Source organism: Peromyscus eremicus, chromosome 4 (assembly GCF_949786415.1).
Source record: "Peromyscus eremicus chromosome 4, PerEre_H2_v1, whole genome shotgun sequence".
NCBI lineage: Eukaryota > Metazoa > Chordata > Mammalia > Rodentia > Cricetidae > Peromyscus > Peromyscus eremicus.
In genome coordinates this window covers 23,120,195-23,143,408 of record NC_081419.1, presented here as the reverse complement: position 1 = coordinate 23,143,408, position 23,214 = coordinate 23,120,195, and the positions used below count along the sequence as shown (strand labels likewise).

The 23,214-nt window shown below is 40.2% G+C and overlaps 1 protein-coding gene and 1 long non-coding RNA gene across 2 annotated transcripts in view; one reads left to right on the top strand and one right to left on the bottom strand.

The window, feature by feature from the left end:
- Kynu (kynureninase) overlaps nt 1-8,991 on the bottom strand; it is a 134,712-nt gene extending 125,721 nt beyond the window's left edge. The window contains exons 1-2 of the mRNA XM_059260433.1: nt 8,907-8,991; nt 1,376-1,557 (exon numbers count right to left, since the gene is read on the bottom strand). Of these exons, the coding sequence (XP_059116416.1) occupies nt 1,376-1,544 (169 nt within the window). The 5' untranslated portion in view covers nt 1,545-1,557; nt 8,907-8,991. The remainder of the gene's footprint in view (nt 1-1,375; nt 1,558-8,906) is intronic.
- LOC131909120 (uncharacterized) overlaps nt 1-23,214 on the top strand; it is a 250,806-nt gene that overhangs the window by 199,009 nt on the left and 28,583 nt on the right. The gene's annotated exons all lie outside the window — the stretch shown is intronic.

Genomic DNA, 23,214 nt, shown 5'->3' with positions numbered 1-23,214 from the left:
CAAAAACTCAAAGCAGATACTATTCTTAGGGTTGGGACAATGGCATCAGCTCCTAAATGATCATATATGCAATGCTGTTTTTAAAAGAAACTTCTCTTTTTAAAAATTAAATTATTTTAAAAAAATTATATGTTTGTCTGTCTCTGTGTGGGTCTGTGAACATTAATTTGTGTGCCTACAGAGGCAGAGGTATTGAATCCCCCTGGAGCTGGAATTATAGGCAGTTGTGAATCACCTGATATGGGTATTGGGAATTGAACTCTGATCTTCCGGAAGGACAACATGTGCGCTTAATCTTTGAGCCATCTCTCGAGCCCCAGAAACTTCTACTTGTAACACTTAACAAAACAATATGCTAAAATCCCCACGAGAAAATTTTACATCTCATCTATTTTTAAGTGTACAATTCTGAGGCAAGCATATTCATCTTCTGACACCTGGTTTGCATTCCACTTTCATCTTTCCAAAATTATGTCTGATGCTAGACATGGCAGTCACACATGGATCGATCCTCTAGGTGTCACATTTCACAAGGGTGTTCAGAGAGTGTAAGCCAAATGAGAATATGTGACCCAAACCTATCATGAATAATGTTAGTGGAAGGTCTTGGGTTGTGAGTATTCAAAATTGTAACCACTTTATTAAATTTGAAGGAAAATTAAAAGAAGTTGGATTACATACATCACGTGAGGCTGACTTTGCAATCCATTCCAGTCAACCTTGTAGCCTTTTCACTGATGTAAAGCAACAGAGCTTGAAACAAGATGCTTCATATGTTTTGTGCCTGGGATACATATGTTTAAAGACAGGGTTTTCTCCCCCAAAACAGAAATATTGAGGTCACTTTGTCACATTACAAATGCAGTGTGGGTTTCCTGAAGCTCTGACACATGTTGCCTTTCCTTTTAGCATGCAAAGAAAGCTGTTCATATATTATGCCTTCTAATACTTCCAGTCACAAATGCATTAGCTCTCAGACAAGCATCATGCTATCATCAATGAGATGCCACAAAATAAGACATGTCCTAATATCGCTTTGAAAAGAATTGCTTTGTGCTTTAAGTGCTGAGAACAAGCAAGCACCTCTGCCTATACTTTCAATCAGCTGCTGTATTGTTCAGAAAAGTAGTTGACAGCATAAGCACCCTGTGAGCATTATATTCAGGAAGGATAAGAAACATAAAGAATATGAGGCTCAGGTAGGAGGATGGGTTGGTAGGGTAGTGCCAGGGGCCCGCTGTTTTCTCAGAAACAATTGTAACAGCTCTATTATGAAATGGAACAATGGTTTTGAAGATTTTATGACAATCACATGCTTAGGCAGAGATAAATTAATTACTAAATTGAATTATAAAACCCTTCCCAGTAGTCTTACTTGGAGGCAGATCCCGCATTTGGGGGATATAAAAACAGTCCCTAAAATGCCTCAGTTTATCTTCCTCATCCAAGCGGAGTGCAACCCTCTCATCTGTTGGGTGGCATTTGAGTTCCGCCGCGATGCGCCGCACTGCATCAACTGGTAGCTCAAGAGGTAAGGGCTCCATCACAAACTGTTATCTAAGAAGGAAGTAAAATGATGAAACGATATAGCCACCATCATTTCTCTACAGAGTATTACCCCTTTACAGAGTGTACCATGGTTTTAAACTCAGATTCCCATTTTTGCAACTCCAGAAACAACAGAATTATAGTCAGGAGCAGTGGTACATACCTGATATCCTGGAACTGGAAGGCTGAAGTAGGAGAATTACTGAGAGACAGACACAAGCTTGGACTACACAGTGAGTGCGTCACACCAGGACGGGCTACATACTGAAGCCAACCCCCCTTCCCCAAATCAAACCAACAGAAGTGGCTGGAGATAGGGCACCAAGAGTAAAGGCCTTTGCTGTCAAGCCTGGAAACCCAAGTTCCATTCCTGTAACCCACACATTGGAAAGAACAATGTAATTACTCACTTTAAACCTAATCCAAAGATTTTGTCCTATATAAAATGAAAATAGTAGTAACTTAGAAATGTTTGAAAATACTAAGCTAGGTGTGGTGGCACAATAGGGAGGCAGAGGCAAACCTCTATGAGTTTGAGGTCAGCCTGGATCACATAGAGCTTTCCAGCCCAGCCAGGGATACATAGTGATACCTTGTCTACATAAATAAAAAACAAAAATTGCTAAGGCTGAAGAAGAGTTTTTGTTGTTACAGGGATACATAGTGATACCTTGTCTACATAAATAAAAAACAAAAATTGCTAAGGCTGAAGAAGAGTTTTTGTTGTTAATATTGCTGGTTTTTAAATTTCTTTTATTTTGTGGTTGTGGTTGTGTGTGTGTGTGTGTGGTATATAGATATCTGTGTGCATGCATGTGTTTCTGTGTGTATGTGCATGTGTGTTTGTGGGTCGCAAGTCTGTGTGCATGCATGCAGAGGCTGAAGGTCAGTGTTGGTGTTGTCTTCATGCACTTAGTCTTACATTCCTGACACAGGTGCTCTCACTGACCCTGGAGCTCACCAATAGTCTAGGCTGGCTTGCCAGTGAGCTCCAGGGCCCAGTTAGTTTCCATCCTTCCCTTCATAATGGGTTTAAAAATGCCTGTTGCTGCACCTAGATTTTCTGTAGGTGCTGGAGATCTGACATCAGGTCAGTAGGCTTGTATGGCAGATAGTTTCCTGAGTGAAGCATCTCCCGTAACCTCCTCATTCTGTTACTTTTCAATTTTAGGATTTATTTTTATTTTGTGTGTATGATTGTTTGCCTACATGAATATATATATGTGTGTGTGTGTGTGTCCTATGTGTGCTGTGTGTGCAGTGTCCACAAAGGCCAGAAGAGGGTGTCTGATCCTTGGAACTGGAGTTGCAGGAAGTTGGTAGCTGTGTGGCTGGGTGCTGGAAACCAAAGTCAGGTTCTCTGTAAGAAACAAGTACTCTTAGTGAACTGAGCCATCTCTCCAGCCCTCATTCCATTCTTATCTGAAAAAAACAAACCACGAATTTATTGTTTCACCTCATTCTATCTAGCTATTTCACTAAGTTGTAACAATGAAGGTTCCTTTTTTTAAAAAAGTATAGACACCTAATTCTCCATGTTACAACATTTTAAAGCTATAGATAACTTAAACTTTAACAAGTGTCTTTAATGTATATACAAATGTAATGTATATGATATTGATGGAAAGGCAAGTTCTCTCTGAATGTCCTCTTTCTCTCCATAGGATACTAGAGCAATTAATTCAACCCCCTGCTGCTTCGCAGCCACCCCAGAGCAAGCAGGATTCTGTGGTGTTTCTTGAAACCACATTCTACTCTGTTTCATAATCATCTAGAACTCTTTAGTGGTTGGGGAAGTGGGCTGAACCTTTCTGAGGGGGCATTAGAGATTTAATATTAGTGTTTAAAAAATTTACTTCATTAATTAGTATAATATGTCTAAAATGCATATGGGGACACCTACATGCCACTGAGCATGTGTGGACATCAGAGGAAAACTGCTGGAAGTGAGTTCTCTCTTGGCACCATGGGTCTGGGTAGTGAGTTCGACACATCCCGCTGTGCAGCTAGCACTTTTACCAGTTGAGCTATCTCACTGGCCTGACAACAGAAGTTTAACTGCATGTTTTAACTCCATCCATCGGCTGGTATATTGATTTATATTTCCCCAAAATTTCAGGTTTTTGAAGTTGAGTAAGCAAGGTGTGAAAGATTACTAGCCCGCCTTAGACTTCCTTGTTTTACACATGGTAGTTCTGTAAGCATCATCCACTTAAGCCTTTAAGACCTGTGCTTGCCCTGCTCCCTTCCTGTAGCTCCTGACACTGGTGGGAGGGCAGGGGAGAAGGCTGTAAGTGTCAGTTCTTTTTTTTTTTTTTTTTTTTGGTTTTTCGAGACAGGGTTTCTCTGTGTAGCTTTGTGCCTTTTCCTGGAACTCACTTGGTAGCCCAGGCTGGCCTCGAACTCACGGAGATCTGCCTGGCTCTGCCTCCCGAGTGCTGGAATTAAAGGCATGCGCCACCACCGCCCGGCTATAAGTGTCAATTCTTTCATGGTTGACATTTTGTGCAAGAAAAGGAGAGCAAATACTGTAGTAAACATTGTGGATACTTCTAAGAGCTAAGGGGACAGAATAATGCGATGCAGCTGTGGCTTAAATGATCCACCTCAGTGGGGCCCTGTGCATTTGTCTTGATGAAGATCTCAATTGGAAGGAAGATGGTTATAACTGAAAGGTCCAGGGCAGAAGATGACCTTGGCTTGGTCACACAATACTCTGCAGGGTTAAGGGTGTAGGAAATCGAGTGAAGTAGACAAGGGCAGATGTTAGTTTTGGAAACTTCTCTGTCCAAAAGGGGCTTTGGGGTACTTGTTGAACAGAAAATAGGCTTATTCGGTGATTTGAGTGAAGAAAAGATATGTAAATTTGCATTAAATGAAAAACACCATGTTCTCTGAAGAATTAAAGAATTTAACAGGGAGCCAAAGACATGGCAAAACAGATGAAAGTAGTTGCTGCATAAGTCTTTCAACCTGAGTTTGATTCTCAGAATCAAAGTTAAAAATCCGGATGATATGCCATACATCTGTAATCCCAGCACTCTAGCAGAAAGATGGGAGGTAGAAACAGGAGAACTCCCCAGAATTCCTGGGACAACCAGCCTAGAGTGTGAGTCTGGCAGATACAAGAAAGCCCTTGACTGAACAATGTGAAAGGAGAGAACCAACTCCCAAAAGTTTTCCTTTGACCCCTAGACACGCACCATGGCGCACTTATATGCCTGTACTAATGTAGAACCCCCCACACACACACGCACACACACACATACACACACGCACACACATGCACACACACACACGTGCACACACACGTACACAATATTACTTATACACAATATCACTTATACTAGTAATTACAGATAATTTTTTATATGTTACAGGATTGAGAAAAGAGAAGAGTGTGAGTTCATGGTACATTTGGTAAGAAAAATACAGACAGGGTGGCAATGGCTTCTCCTGCACAGAAGAGAGTCCTACAGAGAACACATTCAATTCCACAAGTATAGACAGCGATGCTACTAAGGCCATTGTAATGAAGAGAGTGTATGATGTCTGCTTTTCACCTCATGCTAATCTAGAATGGGTTTTGTTCAAAACTGGCATAGAAGAAGTTTTAAAGTTGCATTTTATTTTCTATCCTTCCTTTTGTTTTGAACTCTAACTAAAGCACAGTTTCTTTAGGTACATGTGCAGATGAGAAAGACAGAATACGCTTGTTATGCCTGCAACTTGATTTTAAATTGGTTCCTACTGGGGTACCTTCTGAAGAAGGAAGCTTGTCTAGAGATGATGGCGTCTCTCCCTTGACCTGACACATTTACTTAGTCCTTGCCTGAACACTTGACCATGCATTGCTGTGTCTGAATGACTTGCTGCAACTCTGTCGAGGCAATGGGCATAGTATTTAGCTGAGCATAACAGCAAATTCTTCCCAGAGTTTGAACTGTGATAGACATTGATTAATTCAGGTAGAAACAGGGTCATAAATTGCAAAGAATCAGAGAGAAGCTATGAAATACTGGGGCTCAAGAGCACATGGTCACGAGAGACTCATTTTTATTTTCACAGTGAAACAGAAGTATTGATTATTAAACCATGGAAAGTGTGCAGTGATTCCAGCAGCAAATAAGGTCACCAAGCTGAGCAATTGTTGTGGCTAAACAGTGAAGACTCCGAACAAATACAGGCTGGTCCTCTGTTGAGAGTCACAGAACCCTGCTATACACTGAGCTCTGTGCAAAGCTCTGGGGCCTGTTGTGGGCTGTTGCTAAATATCCTGGGGTGTTTTATGTCCTTGCTGTAAGGTGTATGCTTACTACAGACCTGTGACAGTGAGTTCTTACAGGCTCAGTTAAAGTCTATTCTACTGGCACCACACCATGTTTAATTACTCATGCTGATTACCTCATTAATAAGCATTGTTGCTTATGTAGGCTTTCCCCTAGAATAAAATGACAGCTGAATAGGAGAAGCCAAACAAACAGCTCAGTGAATTATGTGACATGAGTACTAGCTGTTCCCAGGAGAATGTGACCTCTCTCACTCTGACCATAGGAAGACCAATTACAGAAACACTTCTAGTGAAACTCGGAGTCAAGAGTTTGCCTTATGTTGGAATTTTACCTGGAGTGCTGGCACTTTACTATTTCTTTGGGGACACATGAGTTCTGAGAGAGATTATTTCCATTCTGAGATTAATTCACTGTCATATTCCAAGCAGCACCCCACTGTCCTCACAGGGAGCATTTGTTAACACTGTGAAATCTTCTGTGGCCACATTTTAACCTTGCTATCATCCCTTCAATCTGTGAAACGCTGGTGCAATACTACTAAATGAAACTGGGGATGTTTACTCATGCCTGCAGTCTCAGCACTAGGGAGGCTGAGGATGGCCTTGAATTCAGCATCATCCTGGGCTATACTGAGTTCCAGGCCAGCTTGTACTACATCATAAGACCCTGTCTTAAACAACAGCAACCTAGTAACAGTCTTCCTGGTTACTTACATATATTTTAACGTACAACAAAATAATGCCAGAAAACAACTGGTAATAATTTGTGTGAGCAAATGTAGAGACTTTCTAACTGAAAAGAATGGTAGTTCTTCAACCACCAATTCAAAAAATGTTTATTGAGCTCTACTATGACTCAGAAATATAGCTCTGAAAAAGTAAAATAATGCTTCTGACCTCATGACAAAGCATGTGAACAATATAAAAGCAAATCATGTTGGACATAGTGGCCCATATCACAGTAATCTTACTGGGGAAAAGACTGAAAGATTACGAGTTCTAGGCCAGCCCTGAGTACATAGCCAGACGCTATCCAAAAACAAACAAGAAAAGTGTTAATATGTTTTCACCTACGTCTAGTTAGTCCTTGTAACAATACTGAGGAGGTAGAGTTACTTACCTTAACCCAGAGGCCAAAGACTGTACAACAGATTAAAAAATGGACTCTGAGGCCAATGCAGTGTTTATCATCAAGTGTGTCCAAGAGGCAAACTGTGCTTCTCTTGAGGAGGCATAGAGTCTGACCCACAGAGAAATCCCCCCTGCTCAAAGAGAGAAAACTCTCTGCTCAGAGGAGCCTCTTATTTCCTTGCATCCTGTTTCTCGAGCCTTAAAACCAATGACTTTAGTTTATTCCCTTTTTTTCTAGTTTCTCTTTTCAATTGCACATAAAGTCTACACACCAGCAGAGTCTAAATGTGAATTTATTTCCTGTTAAAAACATACTTGGAGACAGAGCATCATGAGGCAGCAGCGGCCTAGCTAGAGCTCATGACTCTCCTTCCTGAGTACTGGGGTTGCAGATTCATGCCTATCTGTCTTTATTTTAAAATCTAATTCTTTCTGGCAAAAGTGAGGCAGTTTCCACTTCTGGGCTTGTTACACCTAAGGCAGGAGGAGCTGCTGGACAGGAGTGTCTTTGATGAAATAGAGTCTCATTCCTTCTGGGTTACCCTTCTGTGCATAGCTCCAACAGGCTGAAATGTTCATTCAAGGCCTTTGCCCCAAGAGAGCACTTGATTAGTTCACACTAATTGCTGCTTAATTCTGCATTCATACCACCAGCTAAGACAATTAGTGCTTCAAAACATCATTTTATGCCTTGTTTAGACTTATCATTTCCAAGTAAATTGACATGATTTGTTTGAAAATGAAGACATTAAATCCTAGTTCATCATAACTGTCAAAATTCATATTTCATGTACTTAGCATGGTTTAATTTTGCAAAGGTAGACAAACATGTCATGTACCTGATTCAAGTCTTCTGAATACTCTTTGGTCATTGTTATATAAAATAAACTTCAATTTAACTTTTTGCAGGAGGCTGTGGTTAGCATCAAGTCACATTCATAAGGTATTTTCATAACAGCTTTAAATATCAATGTGTTTTGAAGGAAATTGATTTTGTCCTCAGTCATACCCTTGAAATTTTGAAAACTGTATCTTCATGATTATATTTGTGTAGCTAAATTTTCACAGTTGAAAGATTTTACTTACTTACTAATAGCTGATTATTAGGTAAGAATCCTGTTCCTACTGTTCTAAGATTAACCAGTTAAATGAATGACCCAATACTCAATAGTTAATCTTTACACAGCAAAGAGCCCTTCTAACCCTGAAGTGAGGAAACTGGACCCCAAGTTCAAAGTTTAGAAGCTGGTATAGACACATTCATGAAATGTCATCCTCCATCGGAAAAGTAAAAAGTTTGTATACAGGTGCATAAAGCATGTTTTTGGGGGACTGCCACTGAGAATTATGTGATGTCACAGTACGGCCAGCCGAGCTGAGCCTTTGAAGACTTGAGTTTGCTTTAGTTTGTTTGAGCATTTGAGTGTGTTTCCAAGTTCCTAAAGCAGTGAACATTGGAAACCAAAGCTGTCTACCAAACACAGAAAAACATCAACTGACTTTCTATTCTTAGGCAAGTGCTGTAGAAAACAAAAGGGGAAGAGACTCCACTCCCGAAGAGACACTTTCACTTCTGTAAAAGTTACTGTGACTAACAGCAGCGTAGGACAAAACACAGACCCACAAATCAGAAAGCTTATTGAAACATGCCTGTCCTCACTTGGACTCGCTCTATTGGACCATTGAAACTGGAGGAAGTGCAGGGCTAACTAATCAAGTTTAGTAGATGAATTGCAATGTGTTATCTCACTCTTGCTATTTAGATCTCTTCTCTCTCCTGGGTTTAGAGGTGTAGGAAGCCATGCCATAAAAGAAACAAGGAAAGAAATCTCCAAAGGACCTCACTGTATCAGCAAAGAGAATTACCATTTGGAAAAGAATAAGAGAAGTGAATGCACATTTCTGTGTAGAGCCATGCCATGGCCTCCCTGCTTACCTGCTCAGATGCTCACAGGGCCCTCAGCTTCCAGTACCTTCTGGGGTGGGGGGGATGCCTGATATTTCCTTGTTGCTAGCCAGCCAGACTCTAAGAACTGATCAGACTCCACCCTGTTAGGAATTTGCATGTCAACTTTAGTCCCTCCCACCCTGTTTAATCAGGTTGTAAATTTCTAGCCACTGACAGAAACTAAGCAAAATGCTGATCCTCCCCCTGCAGGCTGCGAGACATCCGGCTCTTCTGAGAGCTTTTTCCATGGAGCTCCTGCCAGTTCTAGACACCCACAGACACTTCCTTGAGCTCTGCTTGTTTCTGTGGTGATTTCTGTGTCAGGGAACTGAACTCCAAACATCTGCATGTAGTTTTTACTTTGTGCTCTTACCTTGTGCTCTGGAATATTCTAAACCCTGGAGACATGCTCTCTTTCAACTCTGGACACATTTCTCTTGGATTTTGAGACACTGACCCACTGTTCAGTTTGATTGTAGGATTTTTGACTTATAATGGGTAACGGTTTTATTCAAAAGTTAAAATAAACTGGGTGTAGTGGTGTATACCACTAACTCAAGCACTCTGCGCTAAATAAGAAGAATCTTGTCTCAAAAGAAAGATTAACATGGACTATTAGTTCCTCGCAATAATTTATTGTCCAATAAATGGAATTTTTAAAATGGGTAGATTATAAATCTTGACGGTTAATATGACAACCACAGGGCGGGGGGGGGGGAAAGAGGTCTTGAAAGTCCATGTGAGAAGTAGACTGAGAAACTTCACCAATGCAAATTATTTCTTTAAGCTCTGCTCTTTATTGTCTGGCCTAGATTCCCTTGTTCAGCCTACTCCTGAGCTCAGGTCTTTTGATGAAGGTGCTATTAGGCATTCAAAGAGCCACGGTTTTCAGAATGGAGACTGCAGAAGAGACTGCCTGGCTCACTGCTGGTTGGCTCCTGTTCCTTGCTGAAGCCTGTTCCTTGAGGCCCTCCACAGTACATTCTGAGTGTCTTCATTGTGACCTGCACAACTTGCTGTATCTTGCTCAGGATCAGGCTACTATCTACCTGATGAGCAGAAAACACATCTTCCTTACAAGGTTATTGAGATAGTGAAACAATGCAGGGGAAAAGAAAACCACTGTACCATGACACATAAATCCTTTTGACACATCCTTTGTTGCCTCAAATTAGACAAAGTTCCCCAGACAAAACATACTGTCCCCCAGCTTCCAAGACAGGGTAACAGAACACATGAAGTTACTTCAATATAATTTACTGACCACTTTTAAAAGAAACACGTAAAATAGAGGATCCTACACTGACTCAATAGGAACTATAAAAAATGTGAATGTAATTGAGAAATCTAAAATATTATAGTATTTGTATTTATTTTCTGTCAGCTAGTGTCTTGTGCTGTCAGAGTTTTGGGAGATTAGTTCTACTCTGCAGGAGAGAAAGCCATACTCCCTTGTTGACTGGATACGGAAAGAAAAAGACTGACAGGTCAAAGTCTTCCTTTCACGTCATTGGTAAAATCTTGGAGTGATAACTGTAGCGCATTCAGACAGAGCTATTGCGGCCTGGCTTCCTTCATCACTCATACTGTACTTTGACTTGCAGACCTTAGGTTCTTATATCCATCCTTTCACTCTACCCTGCTGGCTTTATTTCATAATTTACATTATTTCCCAGTTCCCTTAAACGTTTAGTATTGGGGAATTATCATTGTATTTAATTAAAAAAAAAAGTCTTTTTATGATATGCCCAAGCTACTTAGATACGGACAGTTAGAACAGGAAAACTCTGCTGTCCTGACAGGTAGCCTTAGTTGTTACTAAGCTACTTAGTAACAAGTTGTTACTAAGTTGTTACTTACTATTCAGAATCAGGAAGTTTTAGTATGCTCTTTGTCAAAGCAAAATAATGGAACTACAGCTGCTCTGGGTTGTGGGAATCTTGTGATGTCTAATTGAACACTAAGCAAGTCATACCTCTGGTTATATCTTGTTTTCCCTTAATGTTATCTGTCTGAGTTTGGAAACGTTTTCTTCTAATTTGTACCTTCATGCCAACCAATCCTTGTTTATGACACTTGACTCCTCATTCTCTTAAGGGCCATTCCCTTGTCCCTGTGTCTACTTCCTGGACATGTGTAGTCTCTTGGCTTCATGGATGCTGGGGATTTTGGTTAGTCTGGGGCTCATGAACTACCACATTTGAGATACTACTTTGTTACACACACATTTTTCTTAATTTCCTGATGTATACACAATAATATGAAGTACATTTGTATCCATCCACCCACCCACCCACCCACCCACCCATCCATCCATCCATCTTTCCATATATCTCTCTATCATCTATCTTCTATCATATCTATCTATATATCCATCTATCATCAGTCTGTCATACATCTGTCCATTATTTGCCTATCGTTAGTCTATCTGCCTATCTATCTTCTAATCTCAAATATCTTCAATGTTACACAGAGGTATGTTTTGTACTTCTAGTCTGTTCTGTGACATACAATTCAAATTTTATGTCACAGAACTTTGGTTATTTCAAACAATTCTTTTTCCTGTCCATCCCCCCCCCCCACGTTTTTCTTGTTTGACCCATCAATCTTCAAATGGAAGTTCTACTATATTTTTTCATCTACTAGGCACTTTCCATTTCTTCCTCATGAATCCATTTTTGGAACCAAAGTGTCGTTTTCCTCTGGCAAGCCTCACTGCTTCTTCCTTCCTATTACATTCCCCTCATGAAAAATGACACCTTTAAAAGGCTTTTCACTCACTTTCTTTCCCTTCTGTTTCTGCCTATTCATAGATGAGAAATTTAGAAATCTTTTACTTCCTTCTTCTTGAAGTACAGACGTATATGTATTCTGGACTTGGCTAAAGCAGTTTAATGTTTAATAGACTTTCCATACCCCCCCCCCCGCCCCTGTTTCAAGAGACTGGAACAAGGGTTACAAGAGAGTGGATCTAGGGTGACGACTATACTTTCCAAGTCTGTCATTATCAACTACCTTTTCATTATGCACAGATGGATATAGATGGTAACATTGCTTCATCTAATTTTCTTCTAGAATTTCTACTCTCTCCTTCTTACTCTATTTAAAGTGTCTTTTGTGATTCAGTGTTTATTTCAGGGTTATTTCTTAAACTTTTTGCAGGACGTGAGGAGTATTTAAGATTAGAGCATGTGCTTAGCATGCTTGAGGACATGGATTCAATCCATGACACTCAAATTACTTTGCATGACATTTTAACTGAATTTATATATGTTCTAAAATATATTTTTGTTGTTAAAATGACTGAATATTATCTTTTATCATGTTGGAATAACATTTTGTCATTAATTTGCAGGTGAAGTTCCTCTTTCTTCTAGGTCCTTGTTAAAATGAGAAATCTGAACTGGCTTTGTTCCTTTTGCCTACAGTTTTATACTTTTGAAGTGCATGTTACAATTCATGAATGTTTAAGGATATGCATATGTTCAACCATTTTCATTATCAGTCCTACTTGGAAAATAAGGGAGTACTTTAAATAAAATGGTTCGGAATTCCTTCCAGAATGATTGATGGCTGAATGGCATAGTGTTTCCCACCCATGCCTGAAATCAGCATTACTCTTCTGATGAAACAATTGATATAAGTGATGGCATTTGATGATTAGCTTTAACAAAACTTAAAATCACATGGGAAAGTCTCACTAAGGAATTCTCTATAATAGGTTGAGCTGTGGGCATGTTTGTGGAGTATTGTCTCATGTTAATTGCTATAGAAAGACTCAGACCACTGTGAGTGGAACCATTCCCTAGGTAGGGGTGCTGAATCGTATGTAAGAGTAAAGAAATTGAACTGAGTGTAAGCAAGCAAGCCAAGATACATGACTTTATTTCTCTTTGCTCTTGACTGAGGGTATGAGGTGAATAGCTCTTTTTAGTTCCTGACTTCACTTCCACCATGAGGACTTGTAGTATGGAATTATGAGTCTATTAAACCCCCTTTCATCTAAGTTGCTTTTGGTCTTGGTATTTTATCAGAAATGAAACTAGGACAAGATCTTCTCATAATCTTTTGGGCCCTGATAATGTTTTCATTTTAGTGTCCTCTTAACTGTCTAAGACCAATTGATGCTTGCTTATAAAGCATAGCAGGACCTTCAATGATCTTGCTATATTCTGTAAAAACATCTTGTTATGTAGTGCTAACCCTTGAGTGACTTAAGGATCTTGAAGAAGAATGAAAAAGAGGTTAAGAGGGACTTTAAAGAAAGTACCTCTGTGGACATGAAAAGACAGTGTCAGAAAACATAAGGCATTTGACTAAATAACCCAGTGGGCTATCTTTCTATCTTCTGTTAAGCCAGGAGTCTCCTGACACTCCCAAACCACAAAGGCTGATGCTAATGCAGTTGATTGCATGCTGGGGCCAGATGATAATACTGTATTGCTAAAGATACCCCATGCTTGACTGTGTGACATGGAGATATAAGAAAAGAGTTGGGAGCTCTTTCCATGCTGCCTGGCTTTTATAGTGTTAGAATGCCACCAACTGCTATTCACTAGAATTTAAGGCCTTTTCCATGAGAAAAACTCAAATCGTGTACTGCAATCCAAAACAGAAGCCCATGGCTGCAGAAGTCATAGGCTCCAATGTGGATACAGCAGTTAATGCTTCATTAGATGGATGACTGCATGACTGCATGACTGCCTTTTACAGATTTTTTTTTGCATACCTGTAGATTAATGCTGTTGCCATCTTCTGTCATGGAGGGATATTTCATGTGTGGAAGTGTTGATGACAAAGACTTGTGTGGCCTGGCTGCTATCACAGAGATGTACAACCAATCAAAGTTTTGATGTGTAGCAATCACATGATTATTGGGACTCATCTTCCAGATCCTAAAGGGACATCTTGAAAATACATACAATCTACCACCAGTGGCTATATCAGGGATGCTGTTACAATTTTCGACTTTAGCTGCTTATTGGATAATGACACATAGAGACTGGCCTGCATCAAATATTTTCTCCATTGATTTAAAACATATCAATTTCCTTCAATAGACTAATAGCTAAATGAAAGGACAAGTTTGTCACGTGATTCTAAAGTCCCAGGCTGTTCCCTTCCCTTGAGTATTTCTCCCTCCTTCCCTCATGTATCTGCATATACATTTGAATGCACAAATGTCCAAACAAAATTATATCTTATTCCCAAAAATACCTACTTTTTTAAGAAAACAGGCCCTAAATGATCTAGTCTGACTTTAGAACATCCCCTTAGATAAAAGCAGGAAATCTGTATTCTGTGAATCAAAAATGATTTAAAGATTTCAAGAGTTTTTCATAATTTGTTTTGAGAGAAAAATGATTAAGTGAACAACACAAATTTAACCCCCGAGGATTCAGTCTGTAAACTGGCATAGCTAAATTGAGGTCAGTCAGGTAGAAGCAAAGTTTTATATCATTTAAAAATGAAAGCAATGCTCAAATTTATGTGCACAAAAAGTGATGGGCAAGGAGGTAACAAAAAAAGATATAAATAAGTCTGTTTTTCTGTTGCTGTGATAAAAGGGCATACCAAAAGCAATGTAAGAAAGAAAGACTTTATTGTGACTTATGGTTTAGGAGGGCTTGATTCCATAATGACAAAGAAGTCTTGGCATGGCAGCAGGAGTAGGAATCTGTTGGGTGACATTTTCATGGACACATAGTAAGGAGACAGAGCAAGCAAGAGAGTGAGTGAGTGAGTGAGAGAGAGAGAGAGAGAGAGAGAGAGAGAGAGACAGACAGACAGAGACAGAGACAGAGACAGATAGACAGATACCGAGAGAAAGTGAGCAGGGAGCAGGGCAATACAGCAAATCCTTTGCCCGGTATTGTATTTCTAAAGGTCCCATAACCTTTCCAAACAATGTGACCAAATGGAGACCAAGTATCCAAATACATGAGCCTATATGGGACATTTTTCATTCAAACTCATGGAGTTGGTGATCTTTAATGTTAGTACCCTGTGATGTAGACTGTTTTCTATGTAGAGTTGAAGTCAAGAGACTGGGCCCATGCGACTCTTGCCAGGGATAACAGAATAGCATTGACATTCAATACAGTTTTATCAAATGGAAGAAGAAAAAGTTTTGGATGATGACAGTCTTCACGATGAAATAACATTGTGAATGTTGGAACTCATACAAGAGGGAGAAGTTGGGCATTTTAACCTCTCTATTCTTACATTTTGGTGACCACAAGCAGGAGAAGGGACCTTGAAAATGGGAAGTTCAGAGATCTGGGTCATCTCCAAGAAGATTTCATTTTACCTATAGTAGCAAGCACACTTACAATGCATTGCTTTTGGTTCCGTGGATTTGGCTCTTAGAGGACTCAGTTTCTCTTATGATGTAAACTGCGCCATGTAAAGGCAGACAGACATAGGTTTCACTTTTTATGAACTCCAATTCAGAATGGCTCCTTTATCTGACTCTGTCGCTGTCTTGGTCTGTCTCTTTCTTCCCATTTTTGAATTTTTGGGACAATCTTGGTATGTTGCCCAAGCTGGGCTCAAAATTGTAATCTGCCTCCCTCAGACTTTTGGATGAGGGAGTTATAACCATGTGCCACCACACCCAATACAAAGCATGAGTTTTTGGTTGGGAAGCCACGGGAGAAATAGTTCTCAAATATCAGTGTTCAAAAATGATACAGATTTGTACCATCATTTCCTCTGGCTGATAGAGGCAGCAGTCAGCTTTTCACTCACCATTAATGACCTTATTGGTCACACAGTTTTCTTCTAGCAACCTACTTATTTCTTTCCCATTCTTTGTATAGACATAATTTCAATGCATACAATTCCCTTTTGGAATTTCTGGTGTTGAGAATCAAACCTATGGCCTTGGTTGTGGTAGGAAGGCACCTCACCAGTGAGCCATTGCCTAGGTTCCGTCTCTCATTTTCTCTGCTTCTTGAGTACTTCTTTAAAACCTGCTTATTGTGCTATCTTTGATTCATTATCATACACTTGAGAGCACGTATGAAACGTATCCACCACTGCCCTCCCCCCCACATTGATCAAAGAAAGAGCTCAAAATGCAGGCAGGTCCTCAGGCATTCCCAGCCTGGCTGGCATAGGAAGGGACTTTTGAGTCTGGATACTAGCTACAACATACTAACAGAGCAGTCATCAACTAGCTTGTTTCCTGTCCTGTTTTCATAGGTTCGCTTCTAACACAGCAATTTACATATCTTATGCTTTGTTTCTTTCAAATTGTGTTTATTTGTCTTGTTTATCTAACAAATTATTTGCAATTAGTCCCATTACATGAGACCTCTAATTTCCTCACTGCTTGAAAGAATGGACATTTGGATTCATTCCTCAGAGATGCAATCATTGACTAATGTTTTCTTCATACAAATAAGTAGCTAGGTATGGCATTCTAAATATTTAATCAAAAAAATCATTAATACAGAACAAAAGTGTCACCAGGAAATATTTTCAGGAGGATTTGTTTCTAGTTTCTTGTCTGTAATTCTTGACAAAGACTGTAGAATCAGCATCCTACCATCCTTTATGGCAAATGTGGGGTTTTCACTGTAGTATAAACTTTCCACGGCTGGCAGGGAATATTATAAATACCATGAAAGGAAAGATCTATTTGTCTCATGCATTCAGTGCATGAGAACTTAGTCACATCACTTTAGACCTGTGATAAGGCAGAGCATCATGGTGGAACACATGGCAAAAGAATACATAATGGGGTGCATGGAGATGTAGGAGAGGATAAAAGGATGGGCCAGGGTCCTGATAGACACTGACACACACACTCCCAATGACCTATTCCCTCAATTTTTTCCCCATCCCCAAGAGCTTCTACCTTTTCCTGGTAATTCCATATGCCACACTGGCTTCAGCCATGATTAAGATCCAAACCACCCACGCGCTATGACCAAGAGCATGGTCACATTTATTTCTCCAAATCCATTTCCACTCACGTTTTCTTTGAATTTTCTTTAGACAATATCCCAGCATAATTCTCTGCATCTGTAATTTATCTAACATTATAAAGTCTCTGTGATCCATATACTAACTTTTCTTAAATACAAGTAGATTTATATATTGGGGGAAAAGAGCTGTGTGCAGTGGTATTTGAAAAAGATGCAGTTCTCGACATGACATGCAGGGCTCTTATGATTTGACCTGTGCTGAGCTCTGGGTCTCATCTTGTGTCCTTTTTCACCGTGGGTGAGAAGAGCTCCATTAGATTCTCTATGAGAATTTGACTCTCAAACTCTCTGTCACCTCTCTGCCTTCCCTTACATGTGGTTACTTCCTTCTGTCTCTGCTATTCTTTTCTCTCTTGTTACTCTTCAAAAAAAAAAAAAAAACCAACTTCAGTCTCAATTTTAACTCTGAGGTCTTCCCTTATACTATAGTTAGAGGTGTGTTTTTTTTTTCTCTCCTCTTTTATATTGCTCCTCACAATGTTTTATTTAACTGTCTGGTTTTGTTCTGAGAGAGGTTAGATATCCAGGAGCCATGAAAGGATTTATCTTCCCTGTATGGCCCAATCCTTTTTGTTATTGTTAAAGCAGAAAATCAATATGGTTCAAGATTAGCACCAGGTGACCCAGTTTTTCTGTTGGGAGATGACTTAGCTAGCTTGGATCACTGTGGATAAAGCAAATCGCTGCTGCTGTTACTTGATGGCCACAGTGACTCCACTTTCTTAGGATACTGCTCCATCTATGTACTCTGTCCTCCAGTCTTCAGTCTTCTTTCAGTGTTCAGAGAGGAGTTGGAGTTTATTTTTCATTCTCTCCCCCCATGTGTATGGTATGTGCACATGCATATAAGTATGTGAATGGGCCTATGCATGTGTGAGGTATATGTACACGTGTGAGCATATGGAGGCCCAATTCATGTTTCAAATCTTCCTAGATCATGCTTTCATCTCATTACTTGAGGTATGGCCTCAAACAAACCTAGACTCTCTGGTTAGGATTGATAGACTCCTTAGCTAGCTAGGTAGCTCAAATGGTCCTCTGTCCATTTTCCTGGTCTGGAATTATAAGCAGGTCACCACACCCACACAACATTTAAATGTGCTCTGGGATCTGAGCTTGGGTACTCTTGCTTGCACAGAAAATGCTTATATGCTGAGTTATCTGCCCAGTCCCAGAATGGAGTTTAGAGATCATTCCCCAGATTATTTAGTTTCCTAGAAACTCCTGTTGAGATAGGCTTCAGTGGGTTGCCAAGGACCACATCATCTGTCTTAGGACATTCATAGCAATTAGCAGTGCCCTCTCCATCCCTAGGTTTCCTCCATCTGTGTCTTAATGCTAGTTAGCAACTCTCCTTATACTACATGCTTGAAATTAGAATTGTGGCCCATTTTACTTATTTAGGACCAAGCTTTGGACATGCTAGGAAGGAACTTCACCACTGAACATTTCCAGAACTGTTGATAGTATTTAGAGACAGGATCTTGCTTATATTGTTCAGGCTAGACTTGAATTTGCCACCTTCCTGCCTTAGCCTCCTGAGTAGCTTCACTCCTGGCTGTTGTAATAAAGGGAATTGCCTTCTGTGTTTTTAAAGAAGTTTCCATAGTTTCTGTTGCCCTTAAGGAAAAGGCCAAGGTAAGACCTTTTACATGCCCCTTTAACCACAAGTTCCTCTGAATCACTCATAGTACCCTCTTCCCGGCCATGCTGCAATGATGCTCTAGACAAATTCAAACTGTCCTCTCTGTCGACAGGTTCTATATTCACTCTTACTATTTTCTTCCCTGGGCAGATCCTGGACCAGTCTTTATTCTCTAGCCCTGCTCTGCCTCTTCTCTTACATTCTTTCTCTATGCTCCTCTTTTTGAGCTACCAATGTGAAACAGATCCTTCAGGTTTGTCTTTGGAACATTATTATTATTATTATTATTATTATTATTATTATTATTATTATTTTGTGTGTGTGTGTGTGTGTTGTTCTGCATAGCAAGTCTACTTTTCAGTGTTCTTGGTATTCATGGTCCTTTCTACTGTTTGCATGTACCTAAATTTCCCACCTTAGAACTTAAATTTTAAGATGATGGCACTGAGTTAGGTGCCTTAGAACATAAGTGGGCCACAGGGGCTTTGTGTCATGATTCAAATGAATGCCCTTATGAAGGGACTTTCAGAGAGAAGCCTTCTTGTCCATTCTGACTTGTGAGGGCACAATAGTCTCCTCTTCCTTTCCAGAGATGGTAGACAGGCAAGGCAAGCCCTTACCATACACTGATACTGTTGGCATCTTACCATTCTCAAACCCAGAGCTGTGAGAAAGATGGAAAGACTCCTGGTGGATTAGGTGTTCTCTATGGCAGACTGGACTGGATTGTCTGACACATGTGGACTACATAGGTTCTATATATTTGAAAGAAAAAAGAGGCCATGAATTTGAGAGAAAACAAGGGGCACGGTATATAGGAATAGTTGGAGGGAGGAGAAAGGAGGGGAAAGGTGATATGAGTATATTTTAATTTCAAAAACTGAAAGAAATATTTTTTAAAATGCCCTCCCCCAAATGTGTAATCAGCTTTGAGGTAGGCAATGATGGAAGCTGGACCATAAGGACTCAGAAGGAGACAAAAACTGTGGGGAGATTCTTACCTCGTTGGACTATTATTGCATGAGCGATTGAAGTTGTAGTATTGAAATAATACACACAGTGAAGGCAGTTCTAGGATCTCATATACAAATAAAAGTACAGTGTTAGCAACTGGCCAAGAGGCCATTTTTGTTAACAAGTGGCAAAAAATGTGGCCAAATTGTGCCTGTGTCCTACAATTGTGTGGAAAGAAAGATGTATGAGCAATGAAATTTGAATTTTTGGCAGTAGAAATCTCTAAGATGTTTTGAGGGTTCTGTATGGCTTCCCTTGGCTGCTTACTAGAAAGTGTAAGAGGAGAGAAATGAATTAAAGATGTAATTTATAGTCAAAAAGGATGCAGAACTATAAGATTTAGAAAGTGTTCAGGCTCATCAGCTGATAAATAATGAAGAGGAGTATTCATGAGGGAGGAACAAGGCATCAAATGAATATTTGATAAAGAAATTAGTGTAACTATAAGGAAAACAGAAGCTATTTATCAAGACAATGGAAGAATGACCTCCAAGGCATATAGCCGTGTTGGAGACCACCACCACCTAGAGGCCAAGAAAACTAGGACCTTGAGGATATAATGGTTTTAATAAGGGATTTAAGGAAGTTATGAGGATCTGGGGTTCTTTGTATAGCTCAAACCTTTACATTCTGTATTTGAATGCAGTGCTTATTAATTGTCATTTTTATGACTTACATCGTCATTCTTGAGAGATGTTATTTCCACCTGATTTCAAAGAACGCTCCAAGGTATTTTAGGAAATAGACAGAGAACTGTCACATGTCACATGTCACGTAGGCCATTGCTGAGATTTCCTACAACTGCAATGTATAGAGAAGCTAAGCAAGCAGGCTCCCTAACTGCTTAGCCACGGTATGCAGTGCCATTCTGGGAGAGTTGTAGAGGTTCAACTCCAAAGAAGAGGGATTCTGTGCAGGCTTTGCCTGCAGAAAACACAGGGGCAGTTCCCATTTAGTTCATTATCAATACCTGCGCTAGTAAATATATAGGACATAGAAGCTCAGAGAATTCTTAAGCCCTAAGTCTTTTTGTAATTGATTGATTTTAATTAGCATGCAATGTATTAGTTCTCATTATGACATTCTCAAACAAAATTGGTTGTAGCCGACTATCCTTCCTTCTCCCCTCCCTCACCTTTCTTAGCACTCCTTTCTTCTAGTCCTGTTTCAGACTTCAGGTTGCATGGTGATTTGAATGAGGAATGTCCCCAGTGGGTTTACACATTTGAACACTGCTCTCTGGTTGGTGGTGGTGATGTGGAGGTGGTGGAACTGTCAGGAGGAGGAGCCTCGCTGGAGGCTGCGGCACGGTGTGGGAGTTTATAGCCTTCTTCCACTTCTAGTTTGTCCTCTCTGCCTCATGTTTGAGGTTGAATATTGAATCCTTGAGCTGAGTTCCTGCTGTCACACCCCCTACTCCAGTTTTGGGATGTCCCTCTAGAATGCCAAACACAAACAAACCCTTTCTTCCATGATTTGATTTTGTCCATGGTGCTTTATCACAGCAACAAGTGACTAATACAAGCCATATAAATATGTATGTATGTATGTATGTGTGTATATACATTTATATATACATATATATGAGAGAGAAAGATTAAATATTAGGATCTCATATGAGAGAAATTACATGATTTTTATCTTTCTTAGTCTAGGTCACCTGTCTTAATGTAAGTAAGATACAGATCTTTTTTTTACTGTACATTTCATAACTTTATTTTTCTTTACAGGAAAATTCTATTATATTTATGAATCACATTTTCGCCATTCATTTAACTCTCAATGGACATCTAAGCTAGTTACATATCCATGCTGCTGTGCACAGAGCTGCAGTAAAGATGGGTGTCTCTGTAATAGAGTAGTGAGCCCTATAGGTCCATGTGCAGGAGTGGCTTAGCTGGGGTAGCTAACAATTCTACTTTCAGGTTTTGGGAAAACTTCCATAGTGGTTTTCATAGTGGCTGTGCTTCACACACAGTGGCCGTGCTACACACACAGTGGCCGTGCTTCACACACAGTGGCCGTGCTTCACACACAGTGGCCGTGCTTCACACACAGTGGCCGTGCTTCACACACAGTGGCCGTGCTACACACACAGTGGCTGTGCTACACACACAGTGGCCGTGCTTCACACACAGTGGCCGTGCTTCACACACAGTGGCCGTGCTACACACACAGAGTGGCCGTGCTTCACACACAGTGGCCATGCTTCACACACAGTGGCTGCTCCACACCTCCACACTCCTACCAGCAGTGAATAAGGATCATTTCCCCACATCTTTACCCACGTTTGTTGTCATCTGTTTTCTTGACGACAGCTATTTTGACTGGGATGAGATGGTGTCTTAAAGTAGTTTTAATTTATAGTTCCATGATGGCTAGGGGTATTGAAGACTTCTAAAATGCTTACTGATCATTCAACTTTCTTGTTTATTTTTGATTCATTGAAAGTTCCACACAGCTATACACATTTTGATCAAATGCATTCACCACTACCTCCCTCAAGTTCCTTCTAGTTCCCCATACTCTGTTTCCTCTCCAACTTCATAACGTCTTTTTTATTGTTATTAATAACTCCCTGAGCATGATTAGTGCCACTCATATGTTCATGGTTACGTGCCCATCCACAGGAATATGAGAAAACTATCAATAGCACTTTTCCCAAGATGAGTGACATGCACTCAGCAGCCACCAACCACCAATTGCTCTGCTGCCATGGGGGAAGCCTTCCGGAGTCCCCCTGTCTATGATAGAATTTTGTCTGGAATGAACTTGTACAGATAATCACAGCTGCTGGGATTCTGTGTGCAATAGCCATCATGTCCAGAAGTCAGCATTTCATCAATGTCTCTTCCCTACACACTGCCCCTTAGATTCCTTCTTTCCCCTCTTCTATGACGCTCCTTGGACCTTCTATGATGGGAGATTGATACAGGTGATCTATCTACAATAGAACCCTCATTGTTATTTATATTTGGCACTTTGACAAATGTGAGTCTCTGCATTGATACACTGCAAAAAAGAAGCTTCTCAGACACAAGTTGAGAGCAGCAAAAATCTGTGAGTATACACATAAATATACAGACTGTAGTTTGACAGCATGGTTATTTAACAAAACAGCAGTAGGTTTCTCTCTTGGGCACATTATCTTCACAGTCCTGGGTTTTACACCAGGGTTATACAGCAGGCATGAAATCACCCCTATGGAGCAGGCCTCATATTCAATCAGAAAGTGGTTGATTATGTCCATAAATATCATGTCACGATTATACCACTAGGCCCATTTTGCCATCAAGTTAGTATTATATCATTCAGAGTCCATTGCTGAGTATCAACATCAGTGTTTTTCTTCCTCCAGCAGAATGTATAGCATCTTTTGGTACCATGGAAACTAGCAAGCAGGGAGAGAGTTTCCTGGCCAGTTTAAGGTTGGTTTCTCTGTCTTGCAATCAAAATGAGTGATATCTTCAGCAATAGGATGTTACTGTTGGATGATACTTTGTGTGTGTTCTGACAAATAAAGCTTGACGGAGATCAGAGGGTGGAGCTAGCCACTAGTTAACCATAGAGGCCAGACAGTGGTGGCACAAACCTTTAATCTCAGCACTTGGGAAGAGGAAGCAGGGAGATCAGGAGTTCAAGG